This window comes from Arachis ipaensis, chromosome B09 (assembly GCF_000816755.2).
Source record: "Arachis ipaensis cultivar K30076 chromosome B09, Araip1.1, whole genome shotgun sequence".
In the NCBI taxonomy this organism is placed as follows: Eukaryota; Viridiplantae; Streptophyta; class Magnoliopsida; order Fabales; family Fabaceae; genus Arachis; species Arachis ipaensis.
In genome coordinates, this window is record NC_029793.2 from 75,927,649 (window position 1) to 75,946,694 (window position 19,046).

Here is a 19,046-nt window from a genome sequence, read left to right on the forward strand (position 1 = left end):
CATTACACGACAAACTTGTGAATAGGAACCTTCCACTCTACCAGCAATGACTGCAGTGACAACAGTTCTGCTGTGAGGTCAGTGAATCGCTGAGGCAAGGTCAAAGCTTAAATTTGCTAGAGTTGGTTGAGTGTATGTAAGGCAGTAGTACGTGGAAGGGCTTTGGAGCGAGTTGTCATTGGGTGAGGAGTTGATAAGGGTGGCTGCACTAACCAAATCCACAGGAACCCAACCCATTAATCACAACTGGGGCGGGTTCAATCCTGATCCACAGTCGAGCAGGCTGGTTGCTGAGCAGATCATGTTGCATGTTTATTCAGGTTTAGGGCGAAGCCACCCTGACCGAACCAGCATGGAATGCATGCATGCATGCATGGCATACATGAGTTGGAATCATATGACACTAGTATCAATTTAAACAAACTTACACCGCTCGTAACTTTTTATAGAATATATATCTTATCAATCCAACCAATGAATGACAAAGTGAAAATCATCGAAGAACCTTTATTTATGCATGTTTTAAACAAATATATTACGTTGATTTTCAAGTATATAAACAGTATAATAAACAATTTTGGATTCACATGAAATTTTCTCGAGATAATATATAAGCTTTTAATCCAATGGCTAGGTTTTCAAAAAATTACATGAAGAAAAAAGTTATTTAATGGTGTAACATTTACACTAAGATCAAATGTCTCTATATAATACATGCATATATCAATATTAATATTTTAATAAAATCTACATGATATATTAATTTATTTTAATTTCTTTACCTTTAATAGCTTAGAATTAGATGAAGAATCATATAATTTTATGTTTGAATGTGCTTTGGGTTATTGTTGATATCAAACTAGAAAGACCGAGCTTTCCACTACAATTGGTCCCATCTCATTCCAAGTTTTGTGGAAGGAGTTATGAGGGTTGGAAGTCGGCTGTCCCCGAAGACCACTCTGCTCTAGGCAACAAAGTTAAACCAACCATAACTCCACAAACATTGGTTGAGAATCTTTTTGGTGACAATAAACTATACAAACCTAGCTTTCAAACAAAACTAGTTTTCTTCATAATATGCTTCAGAGGTAGCAAGTTGGCAAGTCGATAACTCGACCAATAGAGCTCGTACCATTATAACTACTTGTTCAGCTTACTTTTCTTTAAGTTTGGTAATGTTATGGTCCAAATATCTAATGAAAATATTGCATTAAAAATGAATTAAAAAATATATAAAAGCAACAGGCACATGCATAATAGACATAGACATTAACATACATGATATCGGACATCCTCAATGCCATCTGTCACTCCAAATGCAAATGCACACGTGAATCTAATAGGTAGTTTACGCTCCTTCAACAACTTGTGGATTTTGGCAAGAAATGTTCTCCTAACAAAAGGCGAGGAGTCCTGGAATATGAAGTAGACACCAGAAAACACAACAAATAAAAAATGTGGTATTGACTAATGAACCAAATGAGAACTAGTAAAATATTGATAATTTAAAGAGCCATATATAAGAAAAACTCGATAGAAATTAGAACTAAATTTGCTTTATTCCTTACATCATATATTCTTTTTAATATTCCAGAGACTAAATATTCTTAACTGCATCTGTGGTATGCCAATTATCCTAGATCAGAAACAATCTATAGATTAAATGCCGAATGATATAATATTATCTAACTTATAAAGGAGAGTAGATAAGTTGATACTGTTAAGGAAAATAAGAGGGGTAAAAAGCCGTGTGTCAACAATTCTTTGGCTCAATGGTTGTCTTGAAAAGTCGTAAGGGTACACATACATGCAGAGTTCTGAATACAGATAACTAAAAATGCTAACTATATCACAATGCTGTTTCCAATGCTATATTAATCACGTTTGGTCCGATGAAACAAATCAGTCAACACTATTATCTATATCCTATATCCTGCTATTGACTACTTTGATTCAGAACCCTAGAAATTAAATTCTATTCTATACTACCTTCAAAAGATTTCCAAGAAGGTAGGTAACAGCTCTTATGTCAACATATCTAAGAGGGAAAGTCTTCCATAAAGATCATGAGCTTTGCATAGATGTTAGGAGTCCAATCCTACCCATAAAACATTGTCAAAACATTTGTCGTTGAAGGTGCGTGCATTATGGTCTTAATCATTTATCCCCCACCCCCAAAAAAAAAACAATTTTCCTATCTCGAATTCTTATAGTGTCTAACAATACATTTACATTCATTCTTTGGACATCCACTCTTTGCAAAATCCAAAAGTGTCCTTAGAATCAGCAATCCTCTTGGTGTTCTTGATTACATCTGTTGATATCATATTCAGATAATTCAGTCAATTAGTTGTTAGGTGCTGTTAGTGTCAATTAGGTTAGATTAGAATCAATTATGAATAATTGTGTTTTATCTTTAGTAGGTATTGTAATGATTAATTAGTGTATATAAATATATGAGCTGAGGAGTTCATATACCTCAAGCTATTCACATTAAATCATTGTCTAAACATAGTATCTAAAGCATAGGGTTCTTTTCTGTTTTCAACCACCACTGTCTGTGGTGTTCTATCAGTTGGCTGCTCTTATCTGGGAAAATCAAGCCCACATTTCTTTGCTTGTATTTCAATTGGGAAATAGTATATAAGTGGTTAGTCAATCTACATTTCTTGAGTGAAGAATTATTTTAAATTCAGATGTTACAGAAAAACAAACCTTTCCAATCAAAATAGTACAGCGAAAAATTTCTGGAGTAATATGCAAATCCCACTTCCTAGAAAGCTGAAGAACTGCCTTTGCTGCAGCTAATCTGATACGAGACATGTCATTTTCCCTGTGGGTAACATAGAATAACATTTCCGAATCAAGTTTGACCCGAGAAATTAAATAATTCAATGCAATATATGGTCAGATACAGAAAATGGAAGAGAAATTGTTTAACATATGAGTTCAGTTATAAATATCATAATAACTTAGAAAAGCATAGCTTATAAAGTCTTCTACAAACCATAGTTTGCTATAAATTGTGTTCAACATATAATTTAGAAGTTCTCTAATTACAATATCTTTAGCATGCAACTCTCACTCCAAAGGAAGCAGCTGAGAATCAAACAGATGATGCATAAAGTATTCACCTAAAGCAACAACATTTTACTTAGTACACAAAACTTGGAAAAAAAGAATAAGCAAGTTAGTAAATTACTTTAAAATCCATACCATGAGCCTGTCTCAGTCATATCAAAATTGTTGTTGTATAGCATTGTTGACAAAATATCCAACAAAAACTTAATATTGCATTTGATATGGCCTGCTTGATAAGGTAAATAACTCTTTACCAGGGTTTTAAGTCCATAAATCTGCCCAAAAAGAAAAAATAATTGTGAAAATTACAGAGTCATTATGGAAGAAATACAATGCACTCAATTAGGTTGTTCTCCACCTGCCCCGGTGTGCTATACATCCATAATCCTATAGGATACCACTGAACCACAAAACCTTCTCTTTTTGTACAATAAATTATACCAGTTACGCCCTTACTCAAACACAAGGTGTTTTACCAAATCAACCATACTCGTCATGTTGGCAGTTCACATTAATCAACCATACTCGTCATTAAATAATGCCTTGCCATTTAACTTAAGCGAACAAGTGACCTTTAGCAAACTTAAACTTGAGCATTGATGTATATGTATAGTTCAAATTAAATGTAAAAATATGCTTATCTCTCAAAATAAACAGCTCCATCAACTAGATACACCTTAAGACAGAAATGTTAGATAGCAATGAGGATAAACAAACCAAAGTACAAAACAGAAATGACCAAAGGACCAAAAAAAAATAAATAAATAAATAAAGAGGGAGTAAGGATTGTGAAGGAGAATGATGGCGATGTATTGGAAAAGGTTTTGGAAAAGAGGGGAGTAAGGATTGCATATATTGGTGCAATTAAGGACATATATGATAGGGTTAAACAAGCATGAGAACCCAAGGTTGTGTGACAGAGGGAATTCGTGTAAGATTACACCAGTTGTCAACTTTAAGCCCATACCTTTTCACATTAGATTTAGAAGTGCTTACTAAGCATATCCAAGGATGGCGCATGCTTTTTAAAGATGATGTCGTCCTTATAGGAGAATCGTGGAAAGGTTTAAACGAGAAGCTACAATTGTAGAGACAAGATTTTGAAGTACATGATTTGTGCAAAAGTCGCACTAAGACGGAATATATGACGTATAAGTTCAACACCAAAAGGGGGAATACTAACAAAAGTAAAAATTAGAAAAAGCATCATATCAAAAGTAAAGCTTTTTAAGTATTTTCTAGGATCCAAGTGGGTTGGTCAAAATGGTGGAGCATTTCGGGTTTTGTAAGCAACAAAAAATACTTTTAAAACATGAAGGTAATATTTTATGGCTCTACCATGCGGTGAAGCGTGAACATGAACGCAAGCTTAGCGTGGATGAAATGAGGATATTTATACGGATGAACAATAATATATGTTTATAGATAGAATAAGGAACGATGATATGAAAGAGAAAGTTGGAACAGCACCCACTATTGCAAATATAGTGGAATATTGTCTTAGGAGGTTTTAACACAGAGAAAAGACTAGTAGAGCATCTAATAAGGAAAGCAGATCAGATGGAAGATAGACCAGTCGTCAAAGGCAGAAGAAAACTTATAAATACTCTTATAAGATGGCCAAACGAGAACTATGTGTGAATGATCTCATTGCTGACATAATACAAGATAAGCCGAAATAAGTCATTTGATCCACTTAGTTGGATACAAGGTGCTGGTGATGGAGGTGGTACTTGCTAGTAAAAAACTACAGAAGAGGAATGGTGAAGAGGAGGATGATATAAGAGAAACATAGTATTAGAATTATAAAATTTTAATACGGACATTGTTGGAATTAAAAAAAAAAAAGAAAACTCATGTCTTAGACAACGTTTGATTTCAAAGACATAGATACAGAGACACAGACACGCTAGTACATGTCAATTGTTTGTTTGTTGAGATACAAATTTTTAATAGACGTACACAAATGCATATAGAATACATGTATTTAGTGTTCCTCTAAAATATTAAGACACAGACACAATCAATTGTACACAATTTTTTACACTTCTATCCCTTGTTAATTTTTAAAATAACAATTTTATCCCTAACCCTAATTCCTTTTTTCTCTTTCTCCTTCTCCATCCAATGAGATGCTCACCATCCTCCTTCCTCCCTCCTCCATCTTTCCTCTGCCACTAACCTCTCCCTCAAGCATTGCTCTTTCCGCCATCGCCGCCACTGCAGCTGCATCTCCTCCTTCGTCCAGATCTGCGGCTGTTGCCTCTCCCCCTCTTCGCAGCACCCACGGCCACCTCTCCGTCTTCCTCTTCGAGTCTGCCATTGCCGCCTCTCCCTCTACCTCGGTTCTTCCCCTTTCTCAGATCTGCTCCTCCGTTGCCTTCTCCTCCCCTTTCATTTTTCTTTTTTCTTTTGAAAAATAAATATTCTTGTTGATTCTTGTGAAATTTTTGCTGACTGATTTGTGGTTAATTGTGTGTGATGATGAATCTGTGGTGGTGCAGATGGTGAATGGTAGTGGCAGCAATGGTGGCTGCTGCTTTTTTTGTTTTAAAAGAAAATTTATTATAGGGATAATATGGACCATTTCTAATTTTATTGTGTCTTGTTCAATGTTTTTTACCAAACATAATATATATACACTAATAATTTGTGTCCATATCTTTAATGTTTATGTCTCTGTGTCTTGTCTCAAGAAATACATAAACAAAACGCTGCCTTAGCTATCAAGTGGGATATAAATTGTCTTAGTGTGTGTCCTTGTCAAGAAACTTTGTGTCTTAACTAAACAAAAGGTGGACGTGTGTCATAGTGTTCATGTCTCCCATGGACATGGACGCTAAGAAAATGTTTGGTTGTTGTCCATCTCCCTAGAGAATGGCACAAGCCCACCATTTGATTTGGTGAAACACAGTTCTAATGAACACGAGGCATAGAAACACACTAAGACATCAACACAACATTTTAAGCAATAATTTGCCAACTATGCCCTTATTCTAAATTTTTATAATTCCACAATTACGCTGATTATAATTTCATATCTCTCATCTTCTCCTTCTCCCTCCCTTCTAGCCAAACCACCACTGGCTCTCCTCGTTCCCAACCACCCAGACCACCGCTGCCTCTCCTCTTCCATACCTCACTTTCTTCACTGCCTCTATGCCTCTGCCACTTGCACCACCACCCCAATCTTAGTATTTGTTTCGCTTCCCAGATCTGCCGCAGTATTGCCTTCTGAATCTATCATCTCACCTCTGGCTCACCTTCTACATCTGACTTTGTGTTGCCACCTCCACCTCCATGTGCCTTTGGCCAGCCACCACATTGCCACCTTAGCCACCTTCTGTGTCTTCGTCTTCCTTTCTTGAATTTGTTTCGCTTTTTATTTTTGAGAAAGATTATTGAAAGGGGAAATTTTAGTGAAATGTTTTTTATGGTAGAATGGTGGTTGTGGTGATTAGTGGTGGTGGAAAGGTAGTTGTGATTGTAGGGATAAAAATGACATTTTGATAGAAGAGTATCTTGTGTCTTCCGTCCTATTCTTCATTATCAAACTAAAGATTGAAAAAATCATGTATTTTGTGTCTGTCTCCAGTCTTTATGTCTTATGTCTGTGTCTCTGGACAGACACTTATCAAACAGAGCCAAAACAAACACTACCACACGGACAGGCCCAGCCGATATATGGACAATCCCAGCTGGTCCCAACAGTTCCTACTGGCCGTGGCATGGCATGTCTCTGGCAATCCCAGCTGGTCCTCTTTTCTCTTCAACAGTCTTAGTCTTCATCATACTTCTTTTTCAAGAGTCTTATTGTAACAAGCTTAAAGCTTAACCTTTAGCTATAGGGATAGTGTCATATCAAGTAATATCTCTTGTAAGTTATTTATGTAACAAGCTTGATGAATATGGTATAAAGGCTCAGAGCTTGAGGGGGAGTGTTGAGAAAGTCGGTAGAGTCGTTAGTAGTTGAATTTATTGAAAGTAGTTGAGTAGGTGCTTATATTTATTATTCTCTTCTATGTATATGTAGGTGTCATCTATTGTCAAGAAATTGAGAGTCATTCTATTATTTATTGAGTTACCTATTATTTCCTTGACTTCGTGATAAAACATCATTGCACCATCAGATCCATGTAGTCAATCCAAACTAACGGGAGATGTTCTGGTTATTTTATATATACATACTCAATTCCTTAATAGTGTTCATACTACAGGGGGACTGCAGCTTATAAAAATTACAACTGTTAGACCTCTTCCTATTTGTCTAATATAAGAAAGACATCAACTATCAATTACTGGGATCTGAACTTTATTTCATTTTTTCCCCCTCTTTTGTTGTCTGCATCTACACCAAAATAGAAACTACTGAATTCAAATAGACCATCCGATTTGTCATACTAACCTTTAATTGACAAGATTCGCAACATTGAGCAGTATTAGCTAAGCATGTCACACTATCACCATCATCCAAGTGCTCCATCTAATAAAAAATGCAAGGTGTAATAAATTTGCAGATTATTAGCCTTATTCCGGCAAGATGAATAAACAAGATAAGTTATGTTTAATTCAAATTACTTGAATAATCTTTTGTGTTATATATGATGTGATCTCTTCGCCTCTAGTTTCAAAAGTCAAAACAGAGTGTTGTGCAATACAACCCAGGGACTGCAAAACTGTCGGGACATTCCACTGGCTATACAAAGGATCGATCAACGCCTGTGCAAAAAACAATAAAAATAGAAAACAAACAGTTTGAATCGACAGTCATCAATAAGAATTAAATGACCTATAATCAAACAGCTAAAAATCAACACTTGTACCAGTAGTTAGAATAACAAATTAATCTTCCGAAAAAATAATGTCTAGAATAAAAAAATAAGTTTTTGGGCTTTATATGACACCCTTAACACTTATTTTAGTTGTCTAAATACTGGCTTTAGTATTTTTCCTTTCTTTATTTCTTCAGTTATTGACTTTTCGATGTAGTTTACACAAGATATCAGAGGCTCTTCATGTAACTTGGGCCTTATTGTGTACTCCTTGGCCACAAAGTCCACTGGTCTAATAATTAGTGATCACTCTCGAGCAAAGTTGCGGGTTCACTTCTCTAGTGCATGATGCCCAAGAAAAGTAAGCTCCAGTTACTTGTCGAGGACCAAAATACAACCTTAACCCATGTTCTAGTTGTCCAAATATATGCTTTAGTATCTTCTTTTCCCTTTTCTATTCCTTGAGTTTTAGCTTTTCATTGTACTCACATTATTCAATTGATGATAGATTTGAAATCTGAAAAATATTCGGTTTCTGTTCTTATGATATCCAAGCAATACAGGAAAATTCTTGACCAAACATGGATGATGGAAAATATGAACACAATGTTTTACTCCATCAAAATTATAATCACATTGGCATCCTTATAAGATTACCTCGTATAAATTTAAGAAAACTGATTGCTCAGTAGTTATGGCAGCTATTGCAGAGACTGAAAATTTGGCCTGTGTGCGAGTTCCATCCAAGCACATTTTCTTAAGAAATGGATAAATATCACTGCAAAGTGAAAACACACAGAAACTTAGAATGGCAACCAAAAATCAGTTCACTGATAACTAAATATTAGTTTGCTTATACTGAAAATGGATAATTAAATATTAGTTTGATACATTGGAAAGTTTAATTGTATTAAAACATGCATTTTTTAACAATTTTTACATACATTACACACAACACACAAACAAGATAAAGACATGAAAGCAAACTACCTAATATTAAATGAAACATGAGCTCCTGCCTTTGCTACCTGGTTCAAGAACAACGTCAATAACTCTAGAAGCATTCAACTAAGATACTATTACCTGACTAATAGAAGCAGAGGCTTTCTTCAATTTGGCCACTATAGTATATATAGAAAAATTTGGTAGATGTAAAATCCTTCATGTTCATAACTCTAACTTTTGTCCTAACTACATTAACATAAAGACTAGGACCGTTTTAGAGGGATATCTCAACACCCTTCCTAGGTCCTGATGGCTTAACCAATAAGGCAGACCAAAAAAACCAAACCCATTAACCAAATTTCACCAATTTGATCCTCAACCTCCACCAATACCCACATAACTGGAAATATAAAACCTGAACATAAGAAAATAAAAAATTGATGGTGTGAATCCATGACAGAGACTTGCGAGATCAGTTGTAAGGAGATCTCTGCGCATTGTAACAACATACTGTTAATTATGAATAACAGAGTTTAGATTTATCATTTACCCTTCCTTGATAAGGCAAATAACTCTTCAAAGTTGCTTTAAAATGCAGTGTGTAAAACAAAATTTACACGTATACCCAGTCATAAAAAATGTTTGATTTACCTTCAAGTATCTTGAGAGTTTTATAAACACTACCATCTCATTAGATGATATAGTATAAAACACTATGAGTTGTATTTAAAAGCTACTGATGGATAAGCATTACACATTAAGAGATAGTCACTACAGCACTGAAGTACTTTTGCTGATACAAAAATATCGACCTATTTGGCAACGTATGGACATCAGCATCCAAAAATATCTGGTAGTGGCCCAAGATGCTTGAGAGCAAATCAACAGTATAGGATGTTGAATGAAATCAAATCAAATCAAATCAAATGAGAGGAAGAACTAGTTAATAGCAATGATAGTAGACAAAAAAACATAGCTAGTACTCACTGTTGAAAGGGGATAAAATGGTTGTAATCTCCCCCTCTCACGAGAGAGAGAGAGAGAGAGAGAGAGAGAGAGAGAGAGAGAGAGAGAGAGAGAGAGAGAGACGAAAAAAAGTAATTAAATAAAAGAAAGTAGCGACTTTAGTTACCAGAAGAAGATCCACAGAAGAATCCTCCAAGTGATTATTTCCACTTTGGTTATTCAACAGAAAATCTAAGATATACTGGACATGCTCTGAGCTGAAAATGTTATTTGAACATCTGGAGAAGATTGATTGCAGAAATTCGTGATACGGATGGTTGTCTCCAATCATTCCCAGCAGAACATCCTGTAAAAGAAATAAAACAAGATAGAAAAATTGAATATCAAAAGATGAAGTAATAACCACAATGGGAACAATAATTATGAAAAATATTAGGGGTTTATATCACATACATAAGAAATCTACCCTCGAGTAGCTTCCTATACAAGCTATTGCTACAGAATATTCATAATCTCTCTGTCCCCCTCCTCCCGCACCCCCCAAAACCCTTTTCTCTCTTTTTCCCCTCTCTCTTTCACACACACACTAAGATCTAATATGGTATCATAAGCTCCCAAAAGTGCTAATGCATCAAGCCACAATAAAAAACCCCCCATCATCAGTGACCCCACCGCCGATTCCCACACTCTCACAAACTCGATAAAAAGAACTTTCTTCTATTGCACCGCAAAGTTCTGGCTGCCATCAAGAGCGACTATATATACAGCCTGATCGATCGTGCACCATTCACCTTGACCAGTATGACTAACCAAAGGCGGTACTTGGGAGGAGAAATACGGCAAATGGTCATTACTTGGCTCACAATGTCAATATGGCTGAGGCTAATTCTCACTCTCATCATCGACCATGACTTTACTTGCCAAGACTAGGAGAAGCTCGAGCTCTACTCCTCAAAGGCTTGAGCTCATGTTTATCAACTCAAGATAGAGCTTAGCAACGTTGCGAAGACCTCACAACTATTAAACAAGTACATCCTTAGATCTGTGCACTCACCAATGCTCTCACATCCGCTAGAAGTCTGATTTCCAAACAAGAGCATGTTTCCGCTATCATAGCTGGCCTTTCTAGCAAATACGATGTTTTTGTTACTACTATCAACACCAGATCAAATTCCCACTCCATTCCTAAAGTCAAAAAGCACATCATGACTCGTGCAACAGGAGTAGAGAACACTAGAAGCTATGGTTAACTACAAGCTATGGTTATTGCTCCAGGCTCACGTTGCTTCAAGAGATTCGAATTTTGCTGGTCAACTACAAGTTATGGTTAGTTTCAGAGGTGGTCATATTGGCAGTTTTTAAACAAGGATTATTCTGTGAATTTTTGAGGAAAAACCTCCGCAGCTAATGGTTATACATATACATTGAACTACATACTCTGCATAATTACTATCTCAAATAAAGGGAAACGACAACAAAAACAAAGCCTTATCCTAATAGATATGATCGGCTACAGGGATCAAGCGACCCTATTGTGCCCTACCGGGTATAATGTCTGCAGTGAGATTGTTTACACATAGATCTCCTTTGACCACTTCGTGTATGGTCTTCTTAGGTCTTCCTCTTCCTTTCACTACCTGCCTATCTGCGGCTGATCCAGCCTCTAAACCAGATGCTCTGCCGATCTTCTCCCCACATGTCCAAACCACCTGAGACAAAATTCTATCATCTTTTCAACAGAAGATACTACTCCGAATTTTCCTCTTATATGCCCATTTCTTATTCTGTCTATAAATGTGTTTCAGTGTTTGTACGCTCATCCATCTAAACATCCTCATCTCTATCACACTAAACTTATGGTCATGTTCACCTTTTTGCCACCCAACACTTCATTCCATATAACATAACTGGTCTAATGGCAGTGCGACAAAATTAACTCAAGTTTTAAAGGTAAAACAAGAGACCACTTTAACCAACCAGCTTGAATCTTATGTTTTACATCCTCAATTTTTCCATTGTCCTATGTAATACACCCAAGATACTTAAATCTCTTTATTTGTGGTAGGGTGCTTTTTCAAAGTTTCACTTTTTTGTTGGTGTTTTCCCTCATCATCCCGTACTTATATTCCTTATATTCCATATATTCCCTTAACTATGCCTTATGTGCAAACCATACACCTCTAAAACTTCTCTGAACAAATATAGCTTCTGACTTAAATTTTCCTTTGATTAGAATAATGTCGTCGACAAAAAATATACACCATTGTACAGGCTCTTGGATATGCTCGGTAAGCACTTCCAAAACCAATATTAAAAGATATGAATTAAGACATAACCCTTGATGTAGTTCTACACCAATGGGAAATTCCTTTGTTACACCACCTTGAACTTGGACAAAACTAATCCTCAAGAACTTGTGTCTCCTGTCTCAATCTTCGTTCTATAATTGTCTCCCATAACTTCATGGTATGACTTATGAGCTTAATCCCTCTGTAGTTTCCATAATGTTGTTATCATCCTTATCCTTGTAGATAGGAACTAAATACTCTTCCTCCACTCGTTTGGCATCTTCTTAGACTTTAAAATCTCATTGAAAAGTTTGATTTGAAAATCAAATAAGTCGTATCTTACTCAAACCGATAAAAAGAGCTGAGGTTATGCTAAAAGCCGCTAGTAGAAAACCGAAATAACTAGTTATAGTGGGCATAAATAAACTAAATGAAATAAGTTCTTTTTATACGTATGTTTACAAAGCACTTCCCTAAGTTTCCAAGGAAATACAATCGAATAGGAGAAGAAGAAAAAGATACCATTTGAGAAATACAATTGAGATTTGTGGATTTATCAATCATTATAGACGAACAAAAATAGAGTGACATTGGTAAGAAATCAATTCATCACCTATGACAACTATCCATCCTGTGGTTCAAAATCAACAGATTTTTTGAGCAACTCGTTCAAATATTTCCTAGGCCTACTATCCTACTTTTCTTCATCCGTCTTAGCACCTCTTTTCTTCAAATCTCCTAATAATTAAAGTTTTGGTCTTCTTCCCTCATATGTTAACGACCAAAACACGGAAAAATCTCATGTCATTCATTAAATAACTTGTGAAAGTAGCTCTTCCACTTTTTGTTAAAGCATATGTGACCAAAATCTCACCATTCTTGTCCTTAATGCACTTAACTTAATCCAACTCTCTCGTCCTTTTTTCTCAACGCTTTGCTATCTTGTATATACCTCTTTCCCCTTCTTTTGCACCCAAAGACTAATAAACACCCTCATATGATAGGTAATCTACACACTTCTAATGACAGATTCTTAGGAAAGTAGTAGTTTGGGATAAAATTAGGTGTTTAGCATCTATATGGCATAAAGCATATGGTTTTGCAAAAGGACTTTCCCTCTCAGATATGATGAGAGATTATAAAGCTGCAGTTCATTAAAGTTTGTCTCTGTGTGTGTTTTCCTTTAATTTGTATTTCCTTTGGTTTGGGAGGAACTCCTTTCCTCCGCTCCTTTGTATTGTTCACTCAATACCTTAATGAAATTCTTTCTTTTGTTATAAAAAAATAAACTAAATAATGTTAACCAAGAACTGTAATAGGATAAACTAGAAAACATACTTGGTTGGCTTGTCTAACTATGAAAGTCTGTTTCTCCAATAGTTGTTCAATTGATTTAAACAACTTATTATCTTTAGTCAAGTTTAAACTGCGAAAGCCCTCTTTAGCCTTGTGACAATCCGGGAAGGATTCAGCCATTTCTGCAAGAATATCTTCAATCTTCTTATGTAGGTCTTCAGAACCAACTCCCTGAAAATATGTTAAAAAGAATAAAAGATCTATTATTTCCCGAATAACAATTATGATCTGAAAGCATAGGAGCTGTCTCAAGCATTATGACATCAATCATTTAAGTCCTAAAGTATTAACTATCAACAACAAAGCATTCGGCTACTAGGCAAGATCAACTGCATAGATCAAATGTCGTCACAATACCCTATCATAGAACATATCTTTGTTCAATCCATTTGTACTTTAACCTTTTCTAATGTGGTACTTAATATAACTACACCCGAAAAAGAGAAATATGCAATAAAATATTATTTAAGAAAATGTATGAGCAAAACAACATTTCTTAACAAAATTTTGAAAACAACTTATGGACTATAAAATGTAAGCATATCTACTAAAAAATGAAAATAAAGGATCCCAAGAAAACCAAAAATAATCCAGCAATAGTATTTCGCTTTAGGTGCAGTCCTTCCCCAGACCCTACAATGCGAGATGCTTTTTTATTATTATTACACTACATTCAGGGAGAAATTTGGACATGCACCAAAATAGACACCCATAATTTTTGTTCGATAATTAATCTGCTTAATGCATTACCCAAATCCCCAAACAAATAATACATTAAGATTCTTGTTGGGGGTTCTTTGGGTACAAGAGTTGGGAACTTGGCTTCGGAGATTTGTTGTAGGCCACAAAAGGAGGCTTGAATATTGACAATCTAGTGTCTAGGAACACTATATTGACAGTGGAATGTCTACGGCAATTTCCTTGAGAGCCTCACATATATCGCATCATGTTTTATGGAGTAGGTATGAATTGGAAAAGAATGGTAAGGGATGCTAATTCTACTATCCATACAATTTCTACCCTCTAAAAGTTCATTACTCAAGGTTATGCTACCTTCAAACCTTTGCTTATCATGGGTGATGGTTCACATTTTAACATTTTGGAAGACCATTGAATATAAGACTCCTTTTATTCTAAGCTTTTCTCATTGTTGTTAAACTCCTTATCACCTATCTTCCTTGTGAAACTCCCAATCCAAAACTTCTATACTAAATAGGATTCTACGTATTGTTAGGACATCTACCCTTTTCACAACATACATGATAGAGTCCACTAAATTATTCATTCTTTTCTCCATGATAATGTTCCTTTGTCCTCCATGATAAAAGGTGTCTTCTATTGAATCACCTGGCTTGTATAGTTGTAAATCGTATTTGAAGTTCCTTACTATTTAAATCTAAGCCTCTTTCAACCTTGATAAATCCATCTAGAAGTTCACAACTCCCTCTAAATCAACTCCTTCATCTGGAAAATTGTGTTCAATAAAATTAATAGCAATGACAATTTGAACACATAGCTTCTCCCCTAATGTAGAGTGGGAAATTTAAAATCAAAATTTTATCTGCTTTTCGTGTGTCTTATGCCTAACTTTTTATGGGATACTTTGGTTGGTAGCTTTGGTGGGAGTTGGCAAAATCTGTGGCAATGCATAGTATACACCACGGAATGGAGCATTTCGTTAGAGCCAAATTCACACCTTCAATTATACATTTTTGGACAAGCGAATTTCATTGGATGAGATTCAATGTTTAGCCTTATTTTGATGTAAAGCTGATAATGATTTCAAAGGACAACCCCCAACAAACATGTTGAGAGATAGAAAAGCTACACTTCATTGATAGCTTCCTTTTTCTCTCTTGTAAGAAAGGTATCTTATCCTTACATCTTGTATTATTCCTCTCTACATTAACGATATTCTTTTATCAAAAAGGAAAAACTGCAATAGGGCTTCATTAACTGGAATGTATGATAGACATCACATCAGTGCATAGGAGGTAATTCAATCTAAAGCATGTAAACAGCATATCGGCCAAATAATGATCAAGACATTGCTATTGGCTAGGTAACCTTCATTCTTGCTCCATTATGTCACACAAAAGTACACAACGAATTCAAGCTTCGTAACTATCCTCATCATTATCTTAGATACATTTGTATTAGAAGCTACTTATTTTCCACACCCAGATGTGTCACTCAGCAATTACAAACCGGAAGCATCTACTCCACAATTGTTACTTATTAACTTGCTTTCAATGCTTGTATATTACTTTCCACCACTGGTATGTTCACAACTTTGTATTCTACCTATTTCTAAACACCAAAAGTAAAAGGAAACAAGGCTAAAGGCATGCCTCACATTCAATCATTGTAAATGTAATTCAATATTTGTACCTTCAATTTCTTCCTCATAGCCAGATAATTTTTCATTTCATTTTGTAGCCTGAAAACAAGAACAACTTGTAAGTAATACTGCATCTTCATCCTGTTCACCATAGTGCATTGGTTACTACCTTCTCTTTTGAGTCAAAATAGTAAGCAGAGCTTTTTCATGTTGAGAACTAAAAAGTGAAAACATGTGCATCCAGTGCTTTGTCCTCTCCTCTACAGGAAGGTTCTCAGGAAACAAATCATCAGCAAAAACAAATTCCATGTTCTGTGACCTGAATATATAAAATAAACATTTATATTTGACAAACTCTATTTGTTCTTATTTAATTAGCAAGCTAGTGTACTTAAGCTCACCCAAATTCCTTGCAATCTTTATCATAGCAAAGCAACATAATTTTACATGGAATCTTCTCAAAGTGGTCGCTAATTGTCATGCTGCCTTTCCAACATTCCGTGCAGTAATCTTGATACACTTCAATCATCTTCTTCAAGGCCCTCTTTCTGACGGATATCTGGAAAAGCATTTGTACCAGTCAGGATTCCTATATTTGTTCTTCAGCAAGAAAAAGTATTCAATAGCACATGCCTTTTTATCCCGAAGTCTTTCAGTGGCTTGAGATATTAGTTTGGATGGAACGAGTTTCAGGTTTGACCTGGAAATATCACAGGCAACAAGAACTGCCTGCATTCTCACTCGGTCATCAAAGTCCAGCAACCGGTCTTCAACAGCAGCTGCTTGGTTGAAGAGTTATCATAAGTTAATTTCATGTACATCGAACAAAACTGCTTTATCACAATGATAAGTAAAAAATATCAAGAACAAACATATGTCATGCAGCTTACAGATAATTTCATCTGATTCTGTCCCATAAGGTTTGGCCACATAAATAGCTTTCGAACACTGTAGAGCACTAATCCTTACATCCACAGATTTATCAGAAAATCTTTCCAAAAACTCCACAAAAAGATCGTGATACTTCTGTGCAACAAGCTCCTCAGAGAATGCAAAAAGCTTGCCAACCAAATTAACAGATTTTATCCGAACATCAACCTGATCAGCCTATGAAGTGGGTTGAAGAATTGTTTTTCAAGAATCAATTCATATGAAGAAAATAAATAGTGTCAAAATGGTTGAAGTGGATATACCAACAATTCCTCAATTAAGCTTGGGATGACAGCAACTAGCATTTGAGGTGCACATTGAAAAACCTTGAATATGATTTCATGATATGATTCTTTAAGCTCACTGACCATAGCATCTCGGGCATGTATACAGGATATAAGATACCTACAAACTAGGGAGTTCAGTGCATCCTCTTCTGCACAACTTTTGATGACTGATGCAGCTAGTTGATAAGCAGCAGAAGTTGCATCCTGTTGTTGGGTAAGTTACAGCCAAGTGAGATTATGAAACAAGCTATCTTTCATTTAATTCAAGATAAATGTCTTTTTGGATGAAAAAATAAAGAAAGAAATGTCTTATGCACTTGTACTCTATAATTAAGAGCCATTATACCCAGCAATTAAGGTGGACATCCGGCATAAAGTATTCAATAACTATTACTGATATTATAGGTAGTGTTTGGTTGATGTCCATGTCTCATTGTGACACATGTCTGCTGTTTGGTTTGGTGAGACACAAATTTTTTATGGACACGGGAGGACACGGATGGACACAGAGACACTAAATTTGTGTACCTCCAATTTGATGAGACACTGAGACACAACTTATGAGACACTAATTTTTTACTCTTTTACCCTTATTCAATTTTTAAATTTTCAAAATTTATCCTCTTATCTCTTCAAATATTTCTTTTTTTACTTTCTCTTTTAGATTTTACAACCAAATTTGTTCTCCCATTTTTTTCAAAAAAAAAATTATACATTTAACTTTTTATTTATTTAAATTTTAATTAATCTTTGATAAATTTTAGGCTTTGGTTTTCTATTTTTAAAAAAAAAAAACTGTATATTTAATATTTGAATGATAATTTGAGATGATATTAGAAGGAAAAAATACGAAAAGAAATAAAAATTTAATTGTAATGACATATGTAGCATTTGAGGTGATGGGTGTGTAGTGGTGTTGATAAAATTGTGGTTAAATGAAGGGTAATTCAGTCTTTTTCAAATATTTGCGTCTTGTTCATTATTTTTACCAAACACAATACATAGACACAAATATTTTATGTCTATGTCTTTAATGTCTGTGTCTTTGTGTCTGTCTCATCCTATACATCAACCAAACGGAGCCATAGTTACACTGATGCTTTGTCCAACTACTCAATGATGAATTTTGCCCAACTTTACAACCCATGTATTCAATGAAGCCTTAATAGAAGCTACTTCAACTGATGTTAATGCTTGAATTCATCTATGAGAAACTGTGAAAGCATCACTAGCAACAAAACAATTGAATGGAAATTCAAGCACACTGCTAGTTAGTACTCCTTAAAAATTTGCTCAAGTATGCAACCAAATAAAGCATCAATAGAAGCTAGGCATGAACATAAAAAAATATCTTACCTTTTTCCCCTTTATAAGATTTCGCAAAATCACTTCCAACAGTTGCTGAGAAGCCTCCTCACTCTCATTCAATAAGTTTAGCATTATAGAAGACATGGAATAAATCAAACTATCATGGCTATCATCGCTGCAAAAAGGGATGAAGTAGATTAAGTGTCATTAACTCTTCAATTATAATTAATAATATAGATACACATAAAGTTTCTTTTAATTATTAAAGTAGTGGATGCTGCACAGGAAAAGCAACAAAGGTCAAGAACTACAAAACTCCCAACCACTGCTTCCTATCACTATATGATAATGTTAACGTGGATAATACATGACAATATAACAAGACCTAAGTTATAACAAAATTGAATCGCGTGCAATGTAATCCAATAAAACAGCCAAGTAAAAAGAGGATGAAAGGAAAGGTAGATCTCAACCTCACAACAGAGAAGAAAATATTGAACATCTCAAGAACCAAATCTACGCAGTCAATCTCCAGCATTATCACACAACACCTTAATTGAGCCACAGTGTCCAATAGTTTAACCCTCTTTGAGAAGTATGGGCTTGCAATATCAGCAAGATCCGCAAACGAATTAACAATGAGTTTAAAAACCTCCTGAAATTGAATGAGAAATACATTTCCAATCAGCACAAAAGAGCGAATACAACTCAAGCCTGAAATAATAATAATAATAATAATAATAATAATAATAATACGTAAAATAAGTATATA

At 35.1% G+C, this 19,046-nt stretch overlaps 1 protein-coding gene across 1 annotated transcript in view; it reads right to left on the reverse strand.

The window, feature by feature from the left end:
- LOC107615610 (sister chromatid cohesion protein PDS5 homolog A) overlaps positions 1 to 19,046 on the reverse strand; it is a 32,388-nt gene that overhangs the window by 11,937 nt on the left and 1,405 nt on the right. The window contains exons 4-22 of the mRNA XM_021111913.1: positions 18,748 to 18,929; positions 18,323 to 18,449; positions 16,943 to 17,170; positions 16,640 to 16,856; positions 16,383 to 16,528; positions 16,151 to 16,308; positions 15,919 to 16,068; positions 15,800 to 15,848; positions 13,391 to 13,579; positions 9,827 to 10,110; positions 9,263 to 9,288; positions 9,131 to 9,213; positions 8,844 to 8,881; positions 8,511 to 8,631; positions 7,660 to 7,800; positions 7,487 to 7,564; positions 3,217 to 3,356; positions 2,716 to 2,833; positions 1,279 to 1,413 (exon numbers count right to left, since the gene is read on the reverse strand). Coding sequence (XP_020967572.1) covers positions 1,279 to 1,413; positions 2,716 to 2,833; positions 3,217 to 3,356; positions 7,487 to 7,564; positions 7,660 to 7,800; positions 8,511 to 8,631; positions 8,844 to 8,881; positions 9,131 to 9,213; positions 9,263 to 9,288; positions 9,827 to 10,110; positions 13,391 to 13,579; positions 15,800 to 15,848; positions 15,919 to 16,068; positions 16,151 to 16,308; positions 16,383 to 16,528; positions 16,640 to 16,856; positions 16,943 to 17,170; positions 18,323 to 18,449; positions 18,748 to 18,929 — 2,610 coding nt within the window. The remainder of the gene's footprint in view (positions 1 to 1,278; positions 1,414 to 2,715; positions 2,834 to 3,216; positions 3,357 to 7,486; positions 7,565 to 7,659; positions 7,801 to 8,510; positions 8,632 to 8,843; positions 8,882 to 9,130; positions 9,214 to 9,262; positions 9,289 to 9,826; positions 10,111 to 13,390; positions 13,580 to 15,799; positions 15,849 to 15,918; positions 16,069 to 16,150; positions 16,309 to 16,382; positions 16,529 to 16,639; positions 16,857 to 16,942; positions 17,171 to 18,322; positions 18,450 to 18,747; positions 18,930 to 19,046) is intronic.